The 22,857-nt window shown below is 45.9% G+C and overlaps 1 protein-coding gene across 1 annotated transcript in view; it reads left to right on the top strand.

Annotated features, from left to right (window-relative positions):
• Positions 1-22,857, top strand: part of alpk1 (alpha-kinase 1) — a 144,024-nt gene that overhangs the window by 24,329 nt on the left and 96,838 nt on the right. The window contains 1 exon segment of the mRNA XM_085962224.1: positions 12,867-13,065. Within this exon segment, the coding sequence (XP_085818350.1) occupies positions 12,867-13,065 (199 nt within the window).

Consider the following 22,857-nt stretch of genomic DNA (forward strand, 5'->3'; position numbering starts at 1 on the left):
GATATCTTCCTGCAGTCTATAGCTTTCTTCCTCACTATCAACCTCACGGCCAATGTTTGTATCATCTGAAAACTTCTTAATCATGCCTCCTACATTGAAATCTAAACCATTGATATATACCACAAAAAGCAAGGGACCTATTACTGAGCCCTGCGGAACCCCACTGGAAACAGCCTTCCAGTCACAAAAACATCGTCGGTCATTACTCTTTGCTTCCTGCCACTGAGCCGATTTTGGATGCAACTTGCCACTTTCCATTGGATGCCATGGGTTTTTACTTTTCTCACCAGTCTGCTATGTTGGACCTTGTCAAAAGCCTTGCTAAAATCCATGTAGACTACAACAAATGCACTACCCTCGTCAATGCTCCTATTTACCTCCTCAAAAAATTCAATCAAGTTAGTCAGACACGACCTTCCCTTAACAAATCCATGCTGACTGTCCTTGATTAATCCGTGCCCCTCTAAATGACAGTTTATACTGTCCCTCAGAATTTTTTCCAATAATTTGCCCACCACCGAGGTTAGGCTGACTGGCCTGTAATTATTCGGTCTATCTCTTTCTCCCTTTTTAAGCAACAGTACAACATTAGCAGTCCTCCAGTCCTCTGGCACTACACCTGTAGCCAGAAAGGATTGGAAAATGATGGTCTGCTATTTCTTCCCTTGCTTCTCTTAACAGCCTGGGACACATTTCATCCGGGCCTGGCGATTTATCTACTTTCAAACCCCTTAATACTTCCATTTTCACTATGTTTATCTTATCTAATATTTCACACTCCTCCTCCTTAACTACAATGTCTGCATCGTCCCTCTCTTTTGTAAAGACAGAGGCAAAGTATTCATTAAGAACCATACCCACGTCTTCCGCCTCCATACACAAGCTACCTTTTTGGTCTCTAGTAGGCCCTACTCTTTCCTTAGTTATTCTCTTGCTCTTTATAGCTATATATATAAAAGTCGGTCGGTCTGTCTGTCTGTCTGGCTATACAATCAAAAGTTATAGAGCGTACCTACACGCATGTTATATCAAACGAAAGCTTATCAATAGGGGAGTCTCATAGGCGTATTTACTTTTTGGTCAGACAAAAATTGTTCGGACACTATACAAAAAACGTTCAAAAATCCGCTCATTAGCGGTTGACCAATCCTACCGCTCATTAGCGTTGAGTGACGTGATGGTTGACCAATCCTACAGTTCAGTGACCTGATGGTTGACCAATCCGCCGTTTGTGGGCGGGCCTAATCCTGCAGCCTCCCGAAACTTCGCCGCCATTTTTTCATCCCCACAGCGACAGCACCAGCCAAACAAACCCCCACATTGCAGCTCTGGGAGCGGGAGGTGAGTTGGAGTCACTCGGGTCGGGCCTCACAACCGCTTGGCCCGAGACACAGAGCGGGCAGGGGAGCATCAGCAGCTGGTTGTTAACCGCGCCACCTGCGGCGCGGCGCCCTGCTGCACCGGGAGCTCAGCTGGGGTCCGTCTCGGCCCCAGAGCCCGGCCGGGCCTCAACCGCTAGGCCCCGCACAGCCACCGCGGCTGGGCTCAATTTCAACGGCACCGGGCCTGAGGCGCTAGGGAGGGAGAGGGGAGGGAGGGACAGACAGGAAAGCAGGGAGAGACAGGGGGATGGAGACAAAAACGGGGAGGGAGAGACAGAGGGTGCAGAGAGAGAGAAGGGCAGGGAGAGAGAGGGGGAGGGACAGATAGAGGGTCAGGGAGGAAAAGACTGACACAGACCGCGGGAGCGGGAGCGGCAGCGCCCACCCGTAAACCGCGCGGCCCAAAACAGCCCTGGCAACACCGGGCACCCCCAGCTAAACATCTTTGGGTTTTCCTTGATTTTACTTGCCAATATTTTTTCATGCCCTCTCTTTGCTTTCCTACTTTCCTTTCTAATTGCACCCCTGCACTTTCTAAACTGTCTAGGCTTTCTGTAGTATTGGTTCAATAAGAAGTATAGAAGAGCATGCCAGGAGCAGCACCAGGCGTACCGAAAAATGAGGTGCCAACCTGGGGAAGCTGCAACACAGGACTACATACATGCTAAAAAGCGGAAGCAGCATGCTATAGACAGGGCTAAGAGATCCCACAATCAATGGATCAGATCAAAGCTCTGCAGTCCTGCCACATCCAGTCGTGAATGGTGGTGGACCATTAAACAACTAACGGGAGGAAGAGGCTCCATGAATATCCCCATCCTCAATGATGGTGGAGCCCAACACATGAATGCAAAAGACAAGGCTGAAGCATTTGCAACCATCTTCAGCCAGAAGTGCCAAGTGGATGATCCATATTGGCCTCCTCCTGAGGTCCCCACCATCACAGAAGCCAGTCTTCAGCCAATTCAATTCACTCCACGTGATATCAAGAAACATCTGAGCGCATTGGATACAGCAAAGGCTATCGGCCCCGACAACATCCCAGCTGTCGTGCTGAAGACTTGTGCTCCAGAATTAGCTACGCCTCTAGCTAAGCTCTTCCAGTACAGCTACAACACTGGCATCTATCCGACAATGTGGAAAACTGCCCAGGTATGTCCTGTCCACAAAAAGCAGGACAAATCCAATCTGGCCAATTACCTCCTCATCCGTCTACTCTCAATCATCAGCAAAGTGATGGAAGGTGTCGTCGACAGTGCTATCAAGCGGCACTTACTCAGCAATAACCTGCTCACTGATGCCCAGTTTGGGTTCCGCCAAGACCACTCGGCTCCCAACCTCATTGCAGCCTTGGTCCAAACATGGACAACGGAGCTGAATTCCAGAGGTGAGGTGAGAGTGACTGCCTTTGACATCAAGGCAGCATTTGACCGAGTGTGGCATCAAGGAGCCCTAGTAAAACTGAAGTCAATGGGAATCAGGGGGAAAACTCTCCACTGGCTGGAGTCATACCTAGCACAAACGAAGATGGTTTTGGTGGTTGGAGGTCAACCATCACAGCCCCAGGACAACGCTTCAGGAGTTATTCAGAGCAGTGTCCTAGGCCCAACCATATTCAGCTGCTTCATCAATGACCTGCCCTCCAACATAAAGTCAGAAATGGGGATGTTCGCTGATGACTGCACAGTGTTCAGTGCCATTCACAACTCCTCAGATAATGAAGCAGTCCATGCTCGCATGCAACAAGACCTGGACGACGTTGAATGAGTGCAGCTCCTACAACACTCAAGAAGCTCGATACCATCCAGGACAAAGCAGCCTGCTTGATTGGCACCTCATCCACCACCTTAAACATTCACTCCCTCCGCCACCAGCGTACGGTGGCTGCAGTGTGTAGCATCTACAAGATGCACTGCAGCAACTCGCCAAGGCTTCTTCGGCAGCACCTCCCAAACCCGCAACCTCTTGCACCTAGAAGGACAAGGGCAGCAAGCACATGGGAACACCACCACCTCCAAGTTCCCCTCCAATTCACACACCATCCTCACTTGGAAGTATATCGACGTTCCTTCATCGTCGCTGGGTCAAAATCCTGGAAGTCCCTCTCTAACAGCACTGTGGGAGTACCTTCACCACATGGACTGCAGCGGTTCAAGAAGGCGGCTCACCACCACCTTCTCAAGGGCAATTAGGGATGGGCAATAAATGCTGGCCTTTCCAGTGACGCCCACATCCCATGAACGAATAAAAACAAAAGAGCTCTCGGTATCTGACATAAGTTTTCCTTTTTGCCTTATCCTACCCTGTATGCCCCTTGACATCCAGGAGGCTCTAGTTTTGGGAATCCCACCCTTTTACTTAGTGGAAACAAATTTGCTCTGAATCCGCACTATCTCTTCCCACTACTCTGACACTGATTTACCTTCAAGTAGCTGTTTCCAGTCCACTTTTGCTGACTTAAATCTCAGCTTAGTAAAATTGGCCTTTCCCCAATTGAGAAATTTTACTCCTGGTCTATCTTTGTCCTTTTCCATAACTATGCTAAATCTAACTGAATTATGATCACTACCCCCTCTCTCTATGTAACTAGGAATGTTGAGCTGCCATTCCTGCCCTTCTTTCAGCCGTGTTTCAGTAACAGATATGATATCATACTTCCATGTGTCTATCTATACCCGCAGCTCATCTGCCTTATTTACTAGACTCCTTGCATTGAAGTATATACCATAAGCACTGCTAAACCCCTTTGTTGTCTATTTTCTAGCCTTTGTTTCCTCTGCCTTCCAAACTCACTTACTAATTTACTGCCTTCTATTTCCTGCTTTGCTTCTCTCCCTTCTGAATCTACACTCAGGTTCCCACCCCGCCAAGCTAGTTTAAATCCTCACCAACAGCACTAGCAAACCTCCCCATGAGGATATTGGTCCCGGGCCTATTGGGCTGCAACCCGTCCGGCTTGTACAAGTCCCATCTCCGCCAGAACCGGTCCCAATGCCTCCGGAATCTAAATCCCTCCCTCCTGCACCATCTCTCCAGCCACGTATTCCTCTGCTCTATCCTCCTATTTCTGTGGCTCCAGGAGTAATCCAGAGATTACCACTTTTGAGGTCCGGCTTATTAATCTCTTTCCTAGCTCCCTAAAATCTGCCTGCAGGACCTCATCCCTCTTTCTACCTATGTCATTGGTACCAATATGAACCACGACCTCTGGCTGTTCACCCTCCCCCCTCAGAATATCCTGCAGCCGCTCAGTGACATCCTTGATCCTGGCACCAGGGAGGCAAAATACTATTCTGGAGTCACGTCTGCGGCCGCAGAAACGCCTGTCTGTTCCGCTAACCATTGAATCTCCTATCACTATTGCTTTTTTGACCGGGGGGGTCAGTGGTGGCGGGTCGGGTGGGAAAGTGTTTTTTTCCCCCCAGCGGATTGGGACCCTGCTGTGAACCCAATGCCACGTGCCTTTCCCCGATGTCGGGTCTGTCAGCGCTGAGCAGACCTGACACGCTGCGGTGGGGGACCCAATTCAGGTAATTTTGACCATTGTTTAGAGATCATTTAGAATACATTTGAGCTCACCTTTTGATTCTACGGGCTCGCCCACGGGGTCCTCACTGCTCAGGGATCACGTCTGTTAATCTGAGGCGGAAGTTCAGTGGCTATTGAATCAGCTGTTGAGTTGACAGCTTCAAATGTAAAGTAAAAGCTCCCACCTTAGAGATATCTTCCCTCAGCCACAGGCTCTTCCTCCCTGCCCTCCCCATCACCCGCCCCTCCCCTCGCCTCCCCTCCCCTCCCCATGCTGCAAGTCTTTACACAAATCTCCATCCAGTCTGACCTCATTACCTCTCTCACCATTGACAGATCGCTTCCGCCATCTCTACTTCACCTGCCATCTATTCCATCAGCATGGGTGCCCTTTATACTCTCTCACCTTGGTCCTCAGAATCTCACCACAATCAGCCCCAACAACATCACCACCAACCTTCTCTGCAATCACCTGATGCTGCACAGGGCATCGGCACCTGACCATGTTGCTGCCTGGGAGGCCAGGGATGGCCTCACCTTAGCCAGATTTACATCACTTGATGCTGTACACCCTGGCTGCCACATGATGCGTCAGATTGGCACCACCCCACACCAACACCATAAAGCATCCCTACAATGCCCAAGCCATTCCTTTCACACTCATGACCATTGAGGGGGGTACTGTTATGTCTCACCATTCACTGCAACTCACTAAGCCACTTCCAAAGGTGCACACAGATCTGACCAAGAACGCAAAGTGTTGAAAATAAAGGTTTCAATGTTTGACAGCACATTAACAGAAACTTTTCATGAACATTGGATAAAACACCCAAGTGTCGATCCTTGTGTGTTGTTAGTTGGTATGATTGCACTAGGATGAGGGTGATTGTGAGGGGTGGCTAGTAAGATGGGGATGTGATAATATAGATAGAGAGAGGGATATTGGAGGTCCAAGGTATGTTGGTGTGAGTAAGGATGTGCAGGAGTAGGGTAGGGAAGGCAGAGTGATGGGGATGTGATGAGAGGCACAGCAGGATGAGGTTGAGCGATCTACTAAGATCATTGAAGCATTTCCTCCACTGCACCCAGGTTTTCCTGACCACATCCCTGCTTGTGCCCTCCTCTGCAATGTGCAACCAGGCTGTGTTGATCTCTTGGGGAGGTCTCTTCCGTCCATGGGAAGGGAAGAGGACCTCCCTGCGTGCTGTGACTCCCTCCATAAGCATATGGAGGGAGTCATGGGAGAGCCTGGGTGCAGACTTGTGCTTTTGTGTAGTCATTGTCAGTGTTTGCAGCACCTCAGTGCTGTAGAACACTGACAGCACAAATGTCAAAATAAATTTGGACATGGCCCCTTTAAGGAAACCGGCTGATGACGTGTCATCAAATGACGTCGCCAGACCCGCTTCCTCTAATTGGCCGGGAAACGCGTTGGGCGGGCTTAACAAGCCCCATCGAGGGAAATTCATTTTACAGAGCAGGATGGAGCCAACAGCGGGGTCGGGACCTGCCACTGACGCCGCCCGCCACAGACGCACCGAGGTCAGCAAAATCGCGGTCATCATGTTTATAAAATACAGTTTTTATTTGTCAGTTAGCACAAGATTATAGATAAAAGTTTGATGAACTGCAGATGTTAGCAGATTTTTGGGTACCTTATTTTGTGCTATCTTGCTGTGCATAATATGGTTGCCACATTTGTCTACAAAACAATAAGATATTGCAATTCAAAGTAAGTGTATTGGAGATCTTTTACTGGTCTTTAAACAGTTTCTAAAATAAATAATTTTTTTCAATAAGTTGACCATTAAAATTAGCCTTTATTTTACATTGGCAAACTTGGTTTCATTAAACACTTATTTTGGTAGCTAAATAAAAAAAGACCTGCATTTCCATAATGCCTTATTCAAGGTTCTTGAAAGCACACCAAAGCACTTTACAGACATTGGGGGTAAAAGTTCCACTGTGCTGCTTCTGGTGCACGCAAAATTACAGTCTCTCAGCCAGTAATTTTCCAAGTTTGAATAGTGCCGAGGGATCTTTAATATTCATTTCAAGAGGCAGGCTTTATTCGAGAAAAGGAACTTTCAATGATGTCCAGAAGGGCTGAAGGTGAAGTCCAGAATTCATGCCCATTTGATCACGCAGGTTCTAGCACTTAACTGGGTGACCTGGGAATGTAGACTGGTGAAGCTGGATTCTCCTCTGTGATCCTGCCTGAAATGTAGCGGGATAGCAGTGGAGACTAAGGCAAAATCTGGTGGTGAGGCCTACCACCGCTTCACCGCCCTGACCTGGTATTTCCTCCCCGTGTCTCTACCAAGACCATCGTTGACCGTCTTTACCCCACCCGCTACATGCAAATGTCGGCACGGTCTGTGCCCCAGGCTGATTTCCCTCTGTTTATCTCAGTTACCATCACTTCCTTTGACTGCCATGTGGAAGGTGGCGGTTGGCCCGGGCTAGAAGTGGTAGTAGCCCCAAAATCAGGGAATGGAGTGAGAGGGCCTAGTAGCAGCCACCTCTCCCTCTATATAGGCCCCCATACACTTAACAGTCTCTGCTGAAGCCTACAAGCCCGAGACTCCATTGATCTCCAGAGCTCTTCTGCCCCTTTAAATACCTGACTGCATCTTCTGGGACTGGAGCAGTGGTATGGCACCACTCTAATTTTGCAGCTGGGCACTGGCGGGCTCCCGCTTGGCAAGGGTATTAAGGGTTACGGAACCATGATGGGTAAATGGAGTTGAGATACAGGTCAGCCATGATCTCATTGAATGGCAGACCAGGCTCGATGGGCTGAATGGCCTACTCCTGTTCCTATGTTCCTAAGATCACGGGCTGGGAGTGGTCAATCTTTCAATATATGCTCCTGGTGTGCCAAGAAACAGCACATTGGAATTTTTTAAATTTATTCGTTCATGGGATGTTGGCTAAAAAGTTGTGAGAATTTCTTGTAAAGCATGTTGTATGAAACATTATTTACCTTTAATATTGAAATTCACCGGCTTCTGACTTTAGTTTTAAGATTCAAGAGTATCAATGAAAAAATAAAACCGTTGCAACTGAGAGCAACTTTTTAGTAATTCTAAAACATTCTCAATGAAGACCTCAACTATTTATTGATAAATATGTCTATGGCTCCAATATAGAGGCGTGTAAGATTAACATTTTGTTTTTATTAATGAATAACTCCAAAGTTACCTGGCAACATTTCTTTAGATAAACCATACCAATAATGTTATTGTTTTTAGAGAATAATATACATCAGTTTACATAACATCATTTTCGATTTACAGTTATAGAAATTCTTTAATCAGTGCTTGGGTGATAGATAAAATGCATGTGTGAGGCAAGGCATAAAGTGAAATGCACGCTAAAAGGTTTGCAGTAATTGTGAATTCTCGGCTAAAATTAGTAATCGAGCTAAAGGGTATCTGCCGGTAGGGACCGGTGGTGGAATGAAGCTTGAAGAGGGGGTTATTCACATGGACCAAAAGAAGGAGGAATGAGTTGCCACTGACACAATAGCTTAAAAGAGACAGGCATGGGGCGCAGTGAACAAAGTAGGAACAACGCATTTCCAAATGATTCAATGCAGATATAAAGTAATTATCGTATTTACTGTGTGGAGTTTAATTTTGTCACAGGCAGCTGAATTTGGAGGGCTATTTATATTATTATTTATGTCTTGTATTGTTTGACCCGCTTTTTAACTAATTTAGAAAAGCATGTATATTCCAAACCTAGATCAAATAAAGATGTTAATCTTTCACTGCCAATTTCACACCCAATTCTACATTCTTCTTCTTAGTGGCTGCTTCAACTCTTAACCCGTGTATCATTAAGATTGCCTTTGACTTTATTTCATTGATTGGGCTGTTAAACATTTTGATAGCGAGTGTGAAAAAGGGAGAGAGGTAACAAGTGAGAAACATTATACACTGTTTAACAGAGCTGGACAATAGCTTTCTAACAAATCATTTCTGTATAGAATTCCAGTTACGTGGCATCAATTACCATGCAAAGGTTAATGCTGATGTTTCTGTAACCTAAACATAACCCCAAAGCTGAATTCTCCACATGACAGCACCCACTGTCGTCACCCCTCCCGCTCAGTTTGTTATAAAACATTAACCATGTAAAACTCTGAAAATTTGCAAATTTGGCTCCTTGTTGTACTAAGTAGAGGCCAATTTAGGGAAACGTTATAGTATAAAATGCTGAATCAGTGGTACTCATCGGGACAGATTTTTTCCTTAACTGGCTGGGCAGTAATCTGGTGGGCAGATTGCCCACCCTTTATAGAACCCACCTGATTTCCACTCGATTCATCATATCGTATCTTCACACTCTTCCCTGCCACAAGGCTACGGATGCCTTGGCATTGTCAATGTATTTGGCAAGGTCAGTAGCATTACAGGACTCAGTCAAGAGTTGACAGAGGAACAGATGGTTTATCCTTTGCGTCTCATCACCACGGTCGTACATCACTGAATTACTGTCATTGTAACCCCATTCCCACATCACTACATTTGATCGACCAGTACTAGTATGTAAGCGGTTGAGGAATTGCCAGATTGGCCACAGTTCAGAGGCTCCCGCTGTGAGATGCTCATCAGATTAGATATCCAGATGATGTGCCTTAATCTGTAGATGTGTTCTCTGGGCGTTAATTCTCCATCGTTTCACACTGGAGTCGAGAGGATTGACAGAGTGTAGGAAGCTGTGTCACGACTTTACACTACTCTGAGCAGGATGGTGCTGGCACAATGGATGACTAGGATCGTTAGATTGTCTGTTTCTTTCAGCTCTGGCTATGGTTCCTCTTCATATTTCTGGAGGTGCAATACACAAATATAGATAAAGATCATCTACCTTGGTAGGTTTAAGGTAGCGGCAGCAGGCATTAAGAACTGAGTTCAATTTCTTTGCATGGGCGGAGCGTTCCCATATCGTGCAAGCATATTCAACTAGTGCTAGAGCTGTAATCCTGATAGCGTTTGGGTCAGTGCCCCACTGAGCTAGCCAGATTTCATAGGATGTTAGTCCTTTAGATTTTCTCCAACTTTAGCTTTGGTCTTGATGATCTGTTCCCTGTAACTCAAAGTGCGATCCAATGTCACACCAAGATAGATAGGGTTGAAACAATGATCAAGTCTTTTCCCACACCAATATGTAATTCCTGTTCAGCTTCTCTGCTCTTGAGGTGGAATGCACAGACTTGTGTCTTATCTGGATTTGTCCTTGGGTATTGTGTCAGGCCAGCTAGGGCATCGCTCAGAGTTACTTCGATCCTATCAAAAGTCCAGCTTTGAGTGATATATATATTGAACAGTATCGGTGCTCGCTCACTACCTTGTGGGAGTCCATTCCGTTGCTAGCGCCAACGGTTATTTTTTACCGCATAGTTCCATGAAAAAAACAGCGATTTGCCAATAAAGTTTGGATAAACTCTGCAAGACAAGCATCCTCCATCATATTAAAGACCTTCTGCACAAGTATGCGGTGATCAACAGCATCGTAAGCAGTTGCTAGGTCAACAAAGGCAGCTCCAGTTATTAGGCCTTGTTCAAATCCATCTTCAATATGCTGGGTCAGATTAAGTAGTTGGCCTGGACAGAACTTTCCAAGAGCAGAAACCTGCTTGTTCTGGGATAAGCTGCTGATTTCAATGGAATGAAAATCGGGTGGGTTCTATAAAGGGCGGGTAATCCACCCTGTCAGATTGCTGTCCAGGTGATGAAGATGAAAATCTAGCCCATAATGTGGTCCAGGGATGTCTTGTACCCAACCTCCTCTTCACCCATAGCCCTCAGCAGATCTTCTGAACCTGGTGCTTCTTTGCGCCTCTGTTCAGAGACCGCCAGCCGTGGGAGAGATTAAAAAAAGAAAAATGTAAACGTTTAAAGCGCATGCAGGTTCTTTATGATGGGTCTGAGTGTGGCACTTGAGCAAGCCTTTGATGAGGATTGTAGTCCTCAATAAATGATAGTGAACATCCTTGTGTTAGATTAAGGTAATTTCCCATATGGTATTCGTGAACTTGGTAGGGCAGGAAGCAAAATAGGAGGGTGAGTCAGTCCACACAGCCTTTGTGTATCCTTTTATTGACTGGCTGAAGGCACTGGCAAAGAGCAAGAAATAGATTGGCTGTCCATTGTCTGATTATAGCAACAAATGAAAGTGTTCTATTAATATGTTATGTGCATCCAGACCACAGTCTAACAACTGATCTTACAACACAACTATTATAATTGAGTGGTGCATTTTATTCCAAAGTCAATCCAGACTTTTGGCTTAAAGTAAAATATAATAACCAAACTACTGACACAAACATCCAGGCTATTCTAGAGCTCATAAACTATTATACATTTACTTTTACATGAACAATAGTCTTCAAGAAGAAATATTCTCCAACATTTATATATACCAACAATTCAAAGTCTTAAAACACAGGGCACAGCTTGTTCGAACCTGTATGCAACGCCTAGGTCCAATAGTGTAGTGTGAGAAGCCATGGAATCGCAGCCTCCACTGCACTGAGATTGTGATAGTACTAAAATGTGGCATGTTTATCAGAGTTGTGCATTCACCCTCGCCCTTCATCCCACCACTGGCAGCCATGCCATCAGTCACCTAGACCATATGCTCTGGAATTCCTTTCCTTATCCCTTCCGCCTATCTACTTCCCTCTCCTTTAAGACCCTCCTTAAAACCCACATCTTTGACCAAGCTTTTGGTCACCCTTCTTAAGATCTTCTTTGGTTTGGCGTCCATTTTTTCCTTACACCTCTGCGAAGTACCTTGAGATCTTTTCCTACGTCAAAGGCACTATAAAGGCAAGTTGTTGTTGTACTAGCAATAATAATATTACTCTATCTTATAATTGTAAAAATTCTGCAGAGCACAGCACCTGTATAGTCAGGCACTGAATGAAAAAGGCTCTCCTATTTTCATTTAAAATTTATATTGTCTGGTGCGTTTTGCAAAAAAACAGCACTGAAATCAGCAAAAAGCCAGGGTTATCAACTGTCCAGCTTTTCACTGGAATGTATGGTAATTTTGACAAGGTGAACAAAAGCCTGATTATTAAACAGAAGTAAATTTTTACTCTCACATGTCTGGTGATCAGAAATAGTTATTACAATTGTTAAGGTCATTTGCTCTGCCCCTCGCATTCTCCTGCTGGACTTGGCTGAAGGTGCATCCTAAGTGTACTTAAAAAAGAATCCAACTAGCAATCAACACCTGTTGGTTCGGTAGGTCTCATTTTGAACATTGCCACCACTGCTGTTTATTGAGCAGTCCACTGTTCTTCTGAGACTCTGCCAGAATAGTAATTCACAGCCCAGATAATCCAAACACCACTGAAAACAGGACCCAAGTGTTAGCTGGTTGTTGACCTATGATGTAAATTCAGACACAGAGGGTAATTTTGACTTTGGGCGATAGTGTAACACGGATGATACCGGATCAGCTGGCCATTATACATCTCTCAATGGAAATGAAAATCGGGATATCGCCCAAAGTCAAAATTACCACCTATGTATCTTCTATTGTTCTTTCTCTTTCTATGGCTAAATTCCAATTATCGATCGTGCATTTTGTTCTGTTGGGGGGGCGGGGAGGGGGGAGGGGCGGTGGATGGCATTCCACTAAGTCTTGTGTCATGTTGTTTTCCATATAATATACGTGTTGTATCATTAATCTTTTTTAACGTTGTGACAGGAACTCTTGTGCCATAAAAGCTTTTTCTCAATAGCTGTTTTCTATTGTACTAATCCGGGTAAGGCATCCCACCATTCAGATAAATTTGCAGTTCATCACAAGTGCAGCGGTGAAGGTTTTGCATTCTTGTGTACCCAGAGCTTATGATTGAATTTTTTAATTTTTAATTTTCTACGTATCTGCACTGTAGAGATTTTTTATTTAAAGAAAATTTTCTTTCCACAGGTCTTTCTGAAAGCCTCCGTCTCGGTTGGTGACTATGCTTCTGCAGCTGCCACAGTCTTTTTGATTGACAGGTTTCTATACTGGGTCGATGCATCCAGCAAACTCCTACAGATTGCCAAGGGCCTGCACAAGCGTCGCCTTGAAATACCAATCGCGCCACAGGTGGTTGTTCGCCAGGCCCGAGTCTCTGTAAATTCAGGTGACGTAACTCCTGTTGATCTTTCTCTGTTTCCGTGGCTAAACTCCAATTAACAAGCACTTGACTAATCAAGAGGACATTTTGTTCTATTTGAGATGGGGAGGGGAGAGGGGGGAGAGAATGACATTCCACTGAGCATAGTGCCATCTTTTCAAACCCACTGCTGACCCTTTGAACAGACACAAAGGCCCAGAAAGAAAGGGATTTAGAGCCAAAAGGGTAGAGTGATTGTGAATGGGTGTAGAAAATACTAATTGGTGGCTTTGTTCCCTCATAAATGTACCCTGGCGATTTCAAACGAGAGATGTCTGAATTGCTATACTTCTGATCAAGAGTTTAATAAAACAGATTAGTATTCTGTCAGTTTTTCCCTATCTCTTTCATCACATCCATTTTTTTCAGTAAGGCCACTTGACTATACAAACAATACAGCTGCTGGCTGATTGAAGTAACCCAATACATTTTATCGCACTCCGTAGTTACCTGAATTGCAGAAAGTGCCCATCGCTTTGTTGTCTCTATACACTACTAAATTGCGAAGTGTACGGTATCATTACTGAATATAGTTCTTCTGGTTTTTTGATTGCCTTTGTTAGACCTAAAGCCAGGTAAAAGGCTACTTAAACGCCACAATGAAAGGTGGGCGCTCAGGAGCCATTCAATTTGTATTAGACTGACTGGAAAAAAAGTACAGGCAATAAAGACAGTACAGATCATTAAAGTACTGCAGAGGAAAATGAAACAAAAATGGATAATAGCAAATAGAATGACAATGAATCATTCAAAACTATGTTGTTCTAATTTTTCAAAGCAATTAGTTTGGAACTTTGTCATATTTGTTCTGTTCTACTAGTAGGGTAAAGTCACATTGTGTGATGTTAGTGTTTGAATGCACTAATAATTCAGTTTAAATACCTCTCTCCACTAAAGTAATTGGGGGAAGGTTTAGAGTGGATTTGAGGGGATATTTCTTTACCCAGAGGGTTGTGGGGGTCTGGAACTCACTGCCTGAAAGGGTGGTAGAGGCAGGAACCCTAACCACATTTAAAAAGTACTTGGATGTGCACTTGGGATGCTCTAACCTGCAGGGCTACGGACCAAGAGCTGGGAAGTGGGATTAGGCTGGATAGTTCTTTGTTGGTCGGCGCGGACACGATGGGCCAAATGGCCTCCTTCCGTGGTGTAACTTTCTAAGGTTCTATGATTCTATGTTAACAGAGGTATTCAGTCATTTTAAAAAAAAACAAATTATCTCCATTAAAATAGTGGACTAATGAATTTCACACAAACAGGTTTAGTGTTCATATTCTAATATTATACAGTGTGATTTCACTCCACAGGAATTTTATTTTACATAGAAGATAGGATCAGGAGTAGGCCATTCGGCCCCTCGAGCCTGCTCCACCATTCAATGAGATCATGGCTGATCATCCAAATTCAGTACCCTGTCCCTGCCTTCTCTCCATATCCCTTGATCCTTTTAGCCTTAAGAAATATATCTAACTCCTTCTTGAATATATTTAATGAATTGGCCTCAACTGCCTTCTGTGGTAGAGAATTCCACAAGTTCGCCACTCTCTGGGTGAAGAAATTCCTCCTCATCTCTGTCCTAAATGGCTTACCCCTTATCCTTAGACTGTGACCCCTGGTTCTGGACACCCCGGCCATTGGGAACATCCTTCCTGCATTTAGTCTTTCTAGTCCTGTTAGAATTTTATACTCCAGCGAGTATAAGCCCAATCGACCCAATCTCTCCTCATACGTCATTCCTGCCATCCCAGGTATCAGTCTGGTGAATCTTCGCTGCACTCCCTCCATGGCAAGAACATCCTTCCATAAGGCGACCAAAACTGCACACAATAATCAAGATGTGGTCTCACCAAGGCCCTGTACAACTGCAGCAAGACATCTTTGTTCCTGTACTCAAACCCTCTCGCTACGAAGGCCAGCATACCATTTGCCTTCTTAACTGCCTGCTGCACCTGCATGCTTACCTTCAGCGACTGGTGCACAAGGACACCCAGGTCTCGGTGCACTTCCCCTTTTCCCAATCTATTGCCATTCAGATAATAATCTTTCTTCCTGTTTTTGCCACCAAAGTGGATAACCTCGCATTTATCCACATTATACTGCATCTGTCATGCATCTGCCCAATCACCCAACCTGTTCAAATCATACTGGAGTTTCTCGGCATCCTCCTCACAGTACACACGCCCACCCAGCTTTGTGTCGTCTGCAAACTTGGAGATATTACATCTAGTTCCCTCGTCTAGATCATTAATATATATTCTGAATAGCTGGGGTCCTAGGACCGATCCCTGCAGTACCCCACGAGTCACTGTCTGCCACTCGGAAAAAGACCTTTTATTCCAACTCTTTGCTTCCAGTCTGCCAACCAGTTCTCTATCCAAGTCAATACCTTGCCCCCAATCCCATGTGCCTTAACTTTACACGCTAATCTCTTATGCGGGACCTTATCGAAAACCTTTTGAAAGTCAAAATACACCACATCCACTGGTTCTCCCTTATCTATTTTACCAGTTACATCCTCAAAAAATTCCAGTAGATTAGTCAAGCATGATTTACCTTTTGTAAATCCATGCTGACTTTGTCCGATGCTGTCACTGCTTTCCAAGTGCTCTGCTATTACATTTTTATAATGGACTCTAGCATTTTCCCCACTACCGATGTCAGGCTTACCGGTCTATAATTCCCCGTTTTCTCTCTACCACCTTTTTTAAATAGAGGGGTAACATTAGCTACCCGCCAATCCATGGGAACTGTTCCAGAGTCTATCGAATTTTGGAAGATGACCAGCAATGCATCTACTATTTCTAGGGCCACTTCCTTAAATACCCTAGGATGTAGATTATCAGGCCCTGGGGATTTATCGGCCTTCAATCCCGTCAATTTCCCTATCACCATATCCCTACAAATACTGATTTCTTTCAGTTCCTCCCTCTCATTAGACCCTATGTTCCCCGACATCTCTGGGAGGTTATTTGTGTCCTCCTTTGTGAAGACAGAACCAAAATATGTATTTAATTGGTCTGCCATTTCTTTGTTCCCTATTATAAATTCCCCTGATTCTGACTGCAAGGGACCTACGCTTGGCTTCACCAATCTTTTTCTCTTTACATATCTATAGAAGCTTTTACAGTCAGTTTTTATGTTCCCTGAAAGCTTACTCTCATACTCTATTTCCCCCTCTTAATTAATCCCTTTGTCCTCCTTTGTTGAATCCTAAACTGCTCCCAATCCTCAGGTTTACTACTTTTTCTGGCCAATTTATATGTCCTCTCCTTGGATCTTATGCTATCCCTAATTTCCCTTGTTAGCCACAGTTGATTCACCCTTTTTGTTATATTTTTATGCCAAACAGGGATGAACAAATTCTGTAGTTCATCCATGCGATCTTTAAATGTTTGCCATTGCCTATCCACCGTCAACCCTTTGAGTGACATTCCCCAATCAACCCTACCCAACTCGCGCCTCATACCATCGTAGTTTCCTTTATTTAAATTCAGGACCCTAGTCTCTGAGTCAACTACTTCACTCTCCATCTTAATGAAGAATTCTATCATATTATGATCACTCCGCCCCAAGGGGCCTCACACAAGATTGCTTATTAATCTTTTCTCATTACATAATACCCAGTCTAAGATGGCCTGATTTTGCACCTTTGCTTATGACTTGGGTAGATTTATCTGTTCATGGATAATAAAAGAAAGAAAGATTGCATTTATATAGTGCCTTTCATGACCAAGGGATGTCCTAAAATTCTTTACACCCAATGAAGTACTTTTGAAGTGTAGTCACTGTTGTAATGTAGGAAATGATGCAACCAATGTGCGCACAGCAAACTCCCACAAACAGCAATGTGATAATGTGTTGGTTGAGGGATGAATATTGGCCAGGACACCAAGGATAACTCCCCTGCTCTTCTTCGAAATAGTGCCATGGGATCTTTTACGTCCACCTGAGAGGGCAGACGGGGCCTTGGTTTAACGTCCCTTCCAAAAGACGGCACCTCCGACAGTGCAGCACTCCCATCAGTACTAGAAGGCAGTATCTTAACCCCCAAAAAAGGATGGGTTGGGGTCGGGTGAAATGTTAAGACTTTAAAAATCTCAAACCCGACCCCAACCCACCTGCAACCTGCCCACTTGCGGGTTTAATGAAGTTGGGACAAGGGGTGGGCAGCAGGTTGATCAATTAAATATTTTCATGAGGCTGGAAGCCTCTGATTTAACCTGCTTTGCAGGTTTAACCCTGACGGGCTGTGTTTCTCAGGCCTCAGGAAACCCGGCAGCTGAAGTGAGGCGAGGACAGCTTCAGGGAGAAGGTAAGTGCTTCCCCCCTGACCTCCCAAGCTTCCCCCCAATCAGAACCCCCATACATCCACCCATTCCGGGTCAGGGATTGGATCCCAGGGTCTGGGATCAGACCTCCCCCGGGGTCGGGAATTGGACATCCTCGCCCCATGCTCCGACTAGTAGCAGCAGACAGTGTTCCTGTGGCCGCGCAGCAATCTGTAAGGTCCCGCGCACTGAAATACACAGGCCGCGCACAACAGTGAGGTGGATTGGGGGGGAGGGGCGGACATCAAAAACCAGCTGTTAAAGAGAGTGGGAAAAAGTGCAGCTGAGCCTGTGAATGGAGGAGCAGCGAGTAAACGCTTCACCCTTTAGTGGCTGTTAGTAATAGTGGAGCCGACAAAAGTGAGTGAGGGGGAGGAAAAAACCAAAACAACAATATATAATGGCCGTATTAAGAGCGACATTTAGTGGTGAGGTGGTGATTTAGGGAGAGTGGGGTGGGTGCTAACTGGTGTAATGTGTGTGAGAGAGGTGGCTGGAGGCAGCTACAGGAGGATGAAAAGCCGGGGCAGGGAGAGAGCAACATGGATACAGGCATTACATGGGCCCGCAGCCGCCGCCTCCTCATCATCATCTGCTGCAAATAACACCGTCAGCTCAGCCTGACCAGCAAAGACACGTCACTAATATTCACTACGTAGCCAGTTAACATTTAATTTTTTTGTGGGGGGGTGTTTTTATTTCCTTCTTCCCCCATCCCCTTTTAAAATACAACATTATGATCAGGTCAGTATGTTTGAAGCGAGGATTGTCACTGCTGATTACTACATGTCCAGTCCCGTCAAGGGTCTGGAAGGAGAGTCCCTGGCCCTGACTCTAACTCTGGTCCCGATTCTCCCGCACACAGCCCGCTTCTCTCCTACCCAGTGCTGAGATCCTGCTGCGCACTCAGCAGCCACTCTTTGAAATTATCAGACATCTTTCCAGCTACTAACGCTGCCCAAGTGCGGGACTGGGCCATTATAAACAAGCCATCCGTTAGTAGAAGCAGACTCACTGCCCTGCCTGCCTCTCCCTCACACACTGACAGCCAGGGGTGGGGCCAGGATCTGGACCCCCTCCGCGATACGCACTCCCGGCACTCATGAAACTCATCTCCTAGCGACAGGCGACCGCTTGCCTCGAGTTAATGGCATTGAATGCGACCGAGGCCTAGTCCCTGAAGTCGGAACCCGTGCAGGTAACCAACCGTCTGCTGTGTGAATGTAGGGCAGGTGTCATCTTTTTTTGTTTGGCTAGCCCTGAACAGCGATCAATTCTAAGGTTTGCTTCTGTGCTGAATGGTGAAAATTCGTTGATTACTTTTGAAGTGTAGTTTGCCTACAACACAACAGTGCCTACAAAAACAACTTTTACTTATATAGCGCCTTTAACATAGTAAAATGTTCCAGGGCGCTTCACAGGAGCGTTACCAAAGACAATTTGACACCGAGCCACATAAGGAGACATCAGGGCAAAGCTTGGTCAAAGAGTTAGGGCTTAAGGAGCGTCTTAAAGGAGGTAGAGATGCGGAGAGGTTTAGGGAGGGAATCCCAGAGCTTAGGGCCTCAGCAGCTGAAGGCACGGCCACCAATGGTGGAGTGATTAAAATCGGGGATGCGCAAGAGACCAGAGTTGCAGGAGCAGAGACACCTCGGAGGGTTAGTATTGTACAGTCGGATGCACCCATTTTCTTTGTTTAAAACAATGATTTAATCTATTACAACATTTTACATCATATAGACCCTGATGCAATCATTGATAGTGTATCATTGAAAAGTTCATAGTGCAAGGAGCTATATCTGCAATAACCTGACAATTGTATTGTTATTATTTTCAGATAATGTCATACATACTGATTTTCACTTTGGTGTATGTGTATGGTGCTATTTTTGTTTAATGTTTTAGTTGCTTTGTAAATAAGCAGTGCATGCAATTGTACAGTCAGCAGTATTTACAAATATATTTCATAAAACTACTATAAAATCATGAGTTCTTTGTAATTTGTCTACAAATGACCATAACAATAACTGAGTAAGTAGGATTAGAGTTACTGAAAATGAGGTTATAAGATTACTATTGGATGGGCGACATGGGCCACTTTCAGAATATTTTCCAGGGACGTTTTAAGTTCCCAATCCGCCCCTGGTGATCGGGCCCGCAGAACGTCTGGTTGACAGCCCTGAGTTAGAGTGAGACTTGGAAGTGCTCCCCTTTCAGCAGCTCTCAATGCCCTAGGACTCAATCTTGAACCGAATGGCCCAGAAAGACCCATCACAAAACCAGTGGACACGGCCCAACCTGATCAGATAAACACAATCTGGGGTGAAGTTGATCAATGGATTTAGTCTCATTCTCAGTGAGCACCTAATGCTTTCTGACGGGCAAGTTTATGATCCAAATTGGGTTATTGATCATATATGTGAAGCATGGCCAATACCTTTAGCATTGACTGAGCCACATGTACCACCTGGCAAGCGCAGGTTAATTGAAGTTGTCTAGGTTAATGGATAATGGATGAGAGACCAGATTATGTGAGTTTCATTTCACTGTTCGTGAGATGAATGAATTTTTAAGGTTGTTTCTGATCTAAGCCCAGACTTTCAAGGTGTGTATCCTCCCAGCTCTTTCGCATTTCATCTACTCGCCTGAAAGTGTGAGCTCTTGTGTTGGGAAAGAGGAGCTAACAGACCAGGTGTGAGTAGAGGTAGAATGACACCAGTGAGCAGAGAGGTAGAATGGGATGTGTGAGGGGAGGTAGAATGGGATGTGTGAGGAGAGGTAGAATGGGATGTGTGAGGAGAGGTAGAATGGGATGTGAGAGGGGAGGTAGAATGGGATGTGAGAGGGGAGGTAGAATGGGATGTGAGAGGGGAGGTAGAATGGGATGTGAGAGGGGAGGTAGAATGGGATGTGAGGAGAGGTAGAATGGGATGTGTGAGGAGAGGTAGAATGGGATGTGAGAGGGGAGGTAGAATGGGATGTGTGAGGGGAGGTAGAATGGGATGTGTGAGGAGAGGTAGAATGGGATGTGTGAGGGGAGGTAGAATGGGATGTGTGGGGAGAGGTAGAATGGGATGTGTGAGGGGAGGTAGAATGGGATGTGAGAGGGGAGGTAGAATGGGATGTGAGGAGAGGTAGAATGGGATGTGTGAGGAGAGCTAGAATGGGATGTGAGAGGGGAGGTAGAATGGGATGTGTGAGGGGAGGTAGAATGGGATGTGTGAGGAGAGGTAGAATGGGATGTGTGAGGGGAGGTAGAATGGGATGTGTGAGGGGAGGTAGAATGGGATGTGTGAGGAGAGGTAGAATGGGATGTGTGAGGAGAGGTAGAATGGGATGTGTGAGGGGAGGTAGAATGGGATGTGTGAGGAGAGGTAGAATGGGATGTGTGAGGAGAGGTAGAATGGGATGTGTGAGGAGAGGTAGAATGGAACGTGTGAGGAGAGGTAGAATGGGATGTGTGAGGAGAGGTAGAATGCGACCTGTGAGGGGAGGTAGAATGGGATGTGTGAGGAGAGGTAGAATGGGATGTGTGAGGGGAGGTAGAATGGGATGTGTGAGGAGAGGTAGAATGGGATGTGTGAGGAGAGGTAGAATGGGATGTGTGAGGGGAGGTAGAATGGGATGTGAGGGGAGGTAGAATGGGATGTGTGAGGAGAGGTAGAATGGGATGTGTGAGGGGCGGTAGAATGGGATGTGTGAGGGGAGGTAGAATGGGATGTGTGAGGAGAGGTAGAATGCGACGTGTGAGGAGAGGTAGAATGGGATGTGTGAGGAGAGGTAGAATGGGATGTGTGAGGAGAGGTAAAATGGGATGTGTGAGGAGAGGTAGAATGGGATCAGTGAGGAGAGGCAGAATGGGATGTGTGAGGAGAGGTAGAAAGGGATGTGTGAGGAGAGGTAGAATGGGATCAGTGAGGAGAGGTAGAATGGGATGTGTGAGGAGAGGTAGAATGGGATCAGTGAGGAGAGGTAGAATGGGATGTGTGAGGAGAGGTAGAATGGGACGTGTGAGGAGAGGTAGAATGGGACGTGTGAGGAGAGGTAGAATGGGATGTGTGAGGAGAGGTAGAATGGGATGTGTGAGGAGAGGTAGAATGGGATGTGTGAGGAGAGGTAGAATGGGATGTGTGAGGGGAGGTAGAATGGGATGTGAGAGGGGAGGTAGAATGGGATGTGAGGAGAGGTAGAATGGGATGTGTGAGGAGAGGTAGAATGGGATGTGAGAGGGGAGGTAGAATGGGATGAGTGAGGGGAGGTAGAATGCGATGTGTGAGGAGAGGTAGAATGGGATGTGTGAGGGGAGGTAGAATGGGATGTGTGAGGGGAGGTAGAATGGGATGTGTGAGGAGAGGTAGAATGGGATGTGTGAGGAGAGGTAGAATGGGATGTGTGAGGAGAGGTAGAATGGGATGTGTGAGGAGAGGTAGAATGGAACGTGTGAGGAGAGGTAGAATGGGATGTGTGAGGAGAGGTAGAATGCGACGTGTGAGGGGAGGTAGAATGGGATGTGTGAGGAGAGGTAGAATGGGATGTGTGAGGGGAGGTAGAATGGGATCAGTGAGGAGAGGTAGAATGGGATGTGTGAGGAGAGGTAGAAAGGGATGTGTGAGGAGAGGTAGAATGGGATCAGTGAGGAGAGGTAGAATGGGATGTGTGAGGAGAGGTAGAATGGGATCAGTGAGGAGAGGTAGAATGGGATGTGTGAGGAGAGGTAAAATGGGATGTGTGAGGAGAGGTAGAATGGGACGTGTGAGGAGAGGTAGAATGGGACGTGTGAGGAGAGGTAGAATGGGACGTGTGAGGAGAGGTAGAATGGGACGTGTGAGGAGAGGTAGAATGGGACGTGTGAGGAGAGGTAGAATGGGATGTGTGAGGAGAGGTCGAATGGGATGTGTGAGGAGAGGTAGAATGGGATGTGTGAGGAGAGGTAGAATGGGACGTGTGAGGAGAGGTAGAATGGGATGTGTGAGGAGAGGTAGAATGGGATGTGTGAGGAGAGGTAGAATGGGATCAGTGAGGAGAGGTAGAATGGGATGTGTGAGGAGAGGTAAAATGGGATGTGTGAGGAGAGGTAGAATGGGATGTGTGAGGAGAGGTAGAATGGGACGTGTGAGGAGAGATAGAATGGGATGTGTGAGGAGAGGTAGAATGGGATGTGTGAGGAGAGGTAGAATGGGACGTGTGAGGAGAGGTAGAATGGGATGTGTGAGGAGAGGTAGAATGGGACGTGTGAGGAGAGGTAGAATGGGACGTGTGAGGAGAGGTAGAATGGGATGTGTGAGGAGAGGTAGAATGGGATGTGTGAGGAGAGGTAGAATGGGATGTGTGAGGAGAGGTAGAATGGGATGTGTGAGGAGAGGTAGAATGGGATGTGTGAGGAGAGGTAGAATGGGATCAGTGAGGAGAGGTAGAATGGGATGTGTGAGGA

The sequence above is a fragment of the Somniosus microcephalus genome, chromosome 2 (assembly GCF_052327205.1).
Source record: "Somniosus microcephalus isolate GS21.2 chromosome 2, FLI_Smic_1.0, whole genome shotgun sequence".
Lineage (NCBI taxonomy): Eukaryota > Metazoa > Chordata > Chondrichthyes > Squaliformes > Somniosidae > Somniosus > Somniosus microcephalus.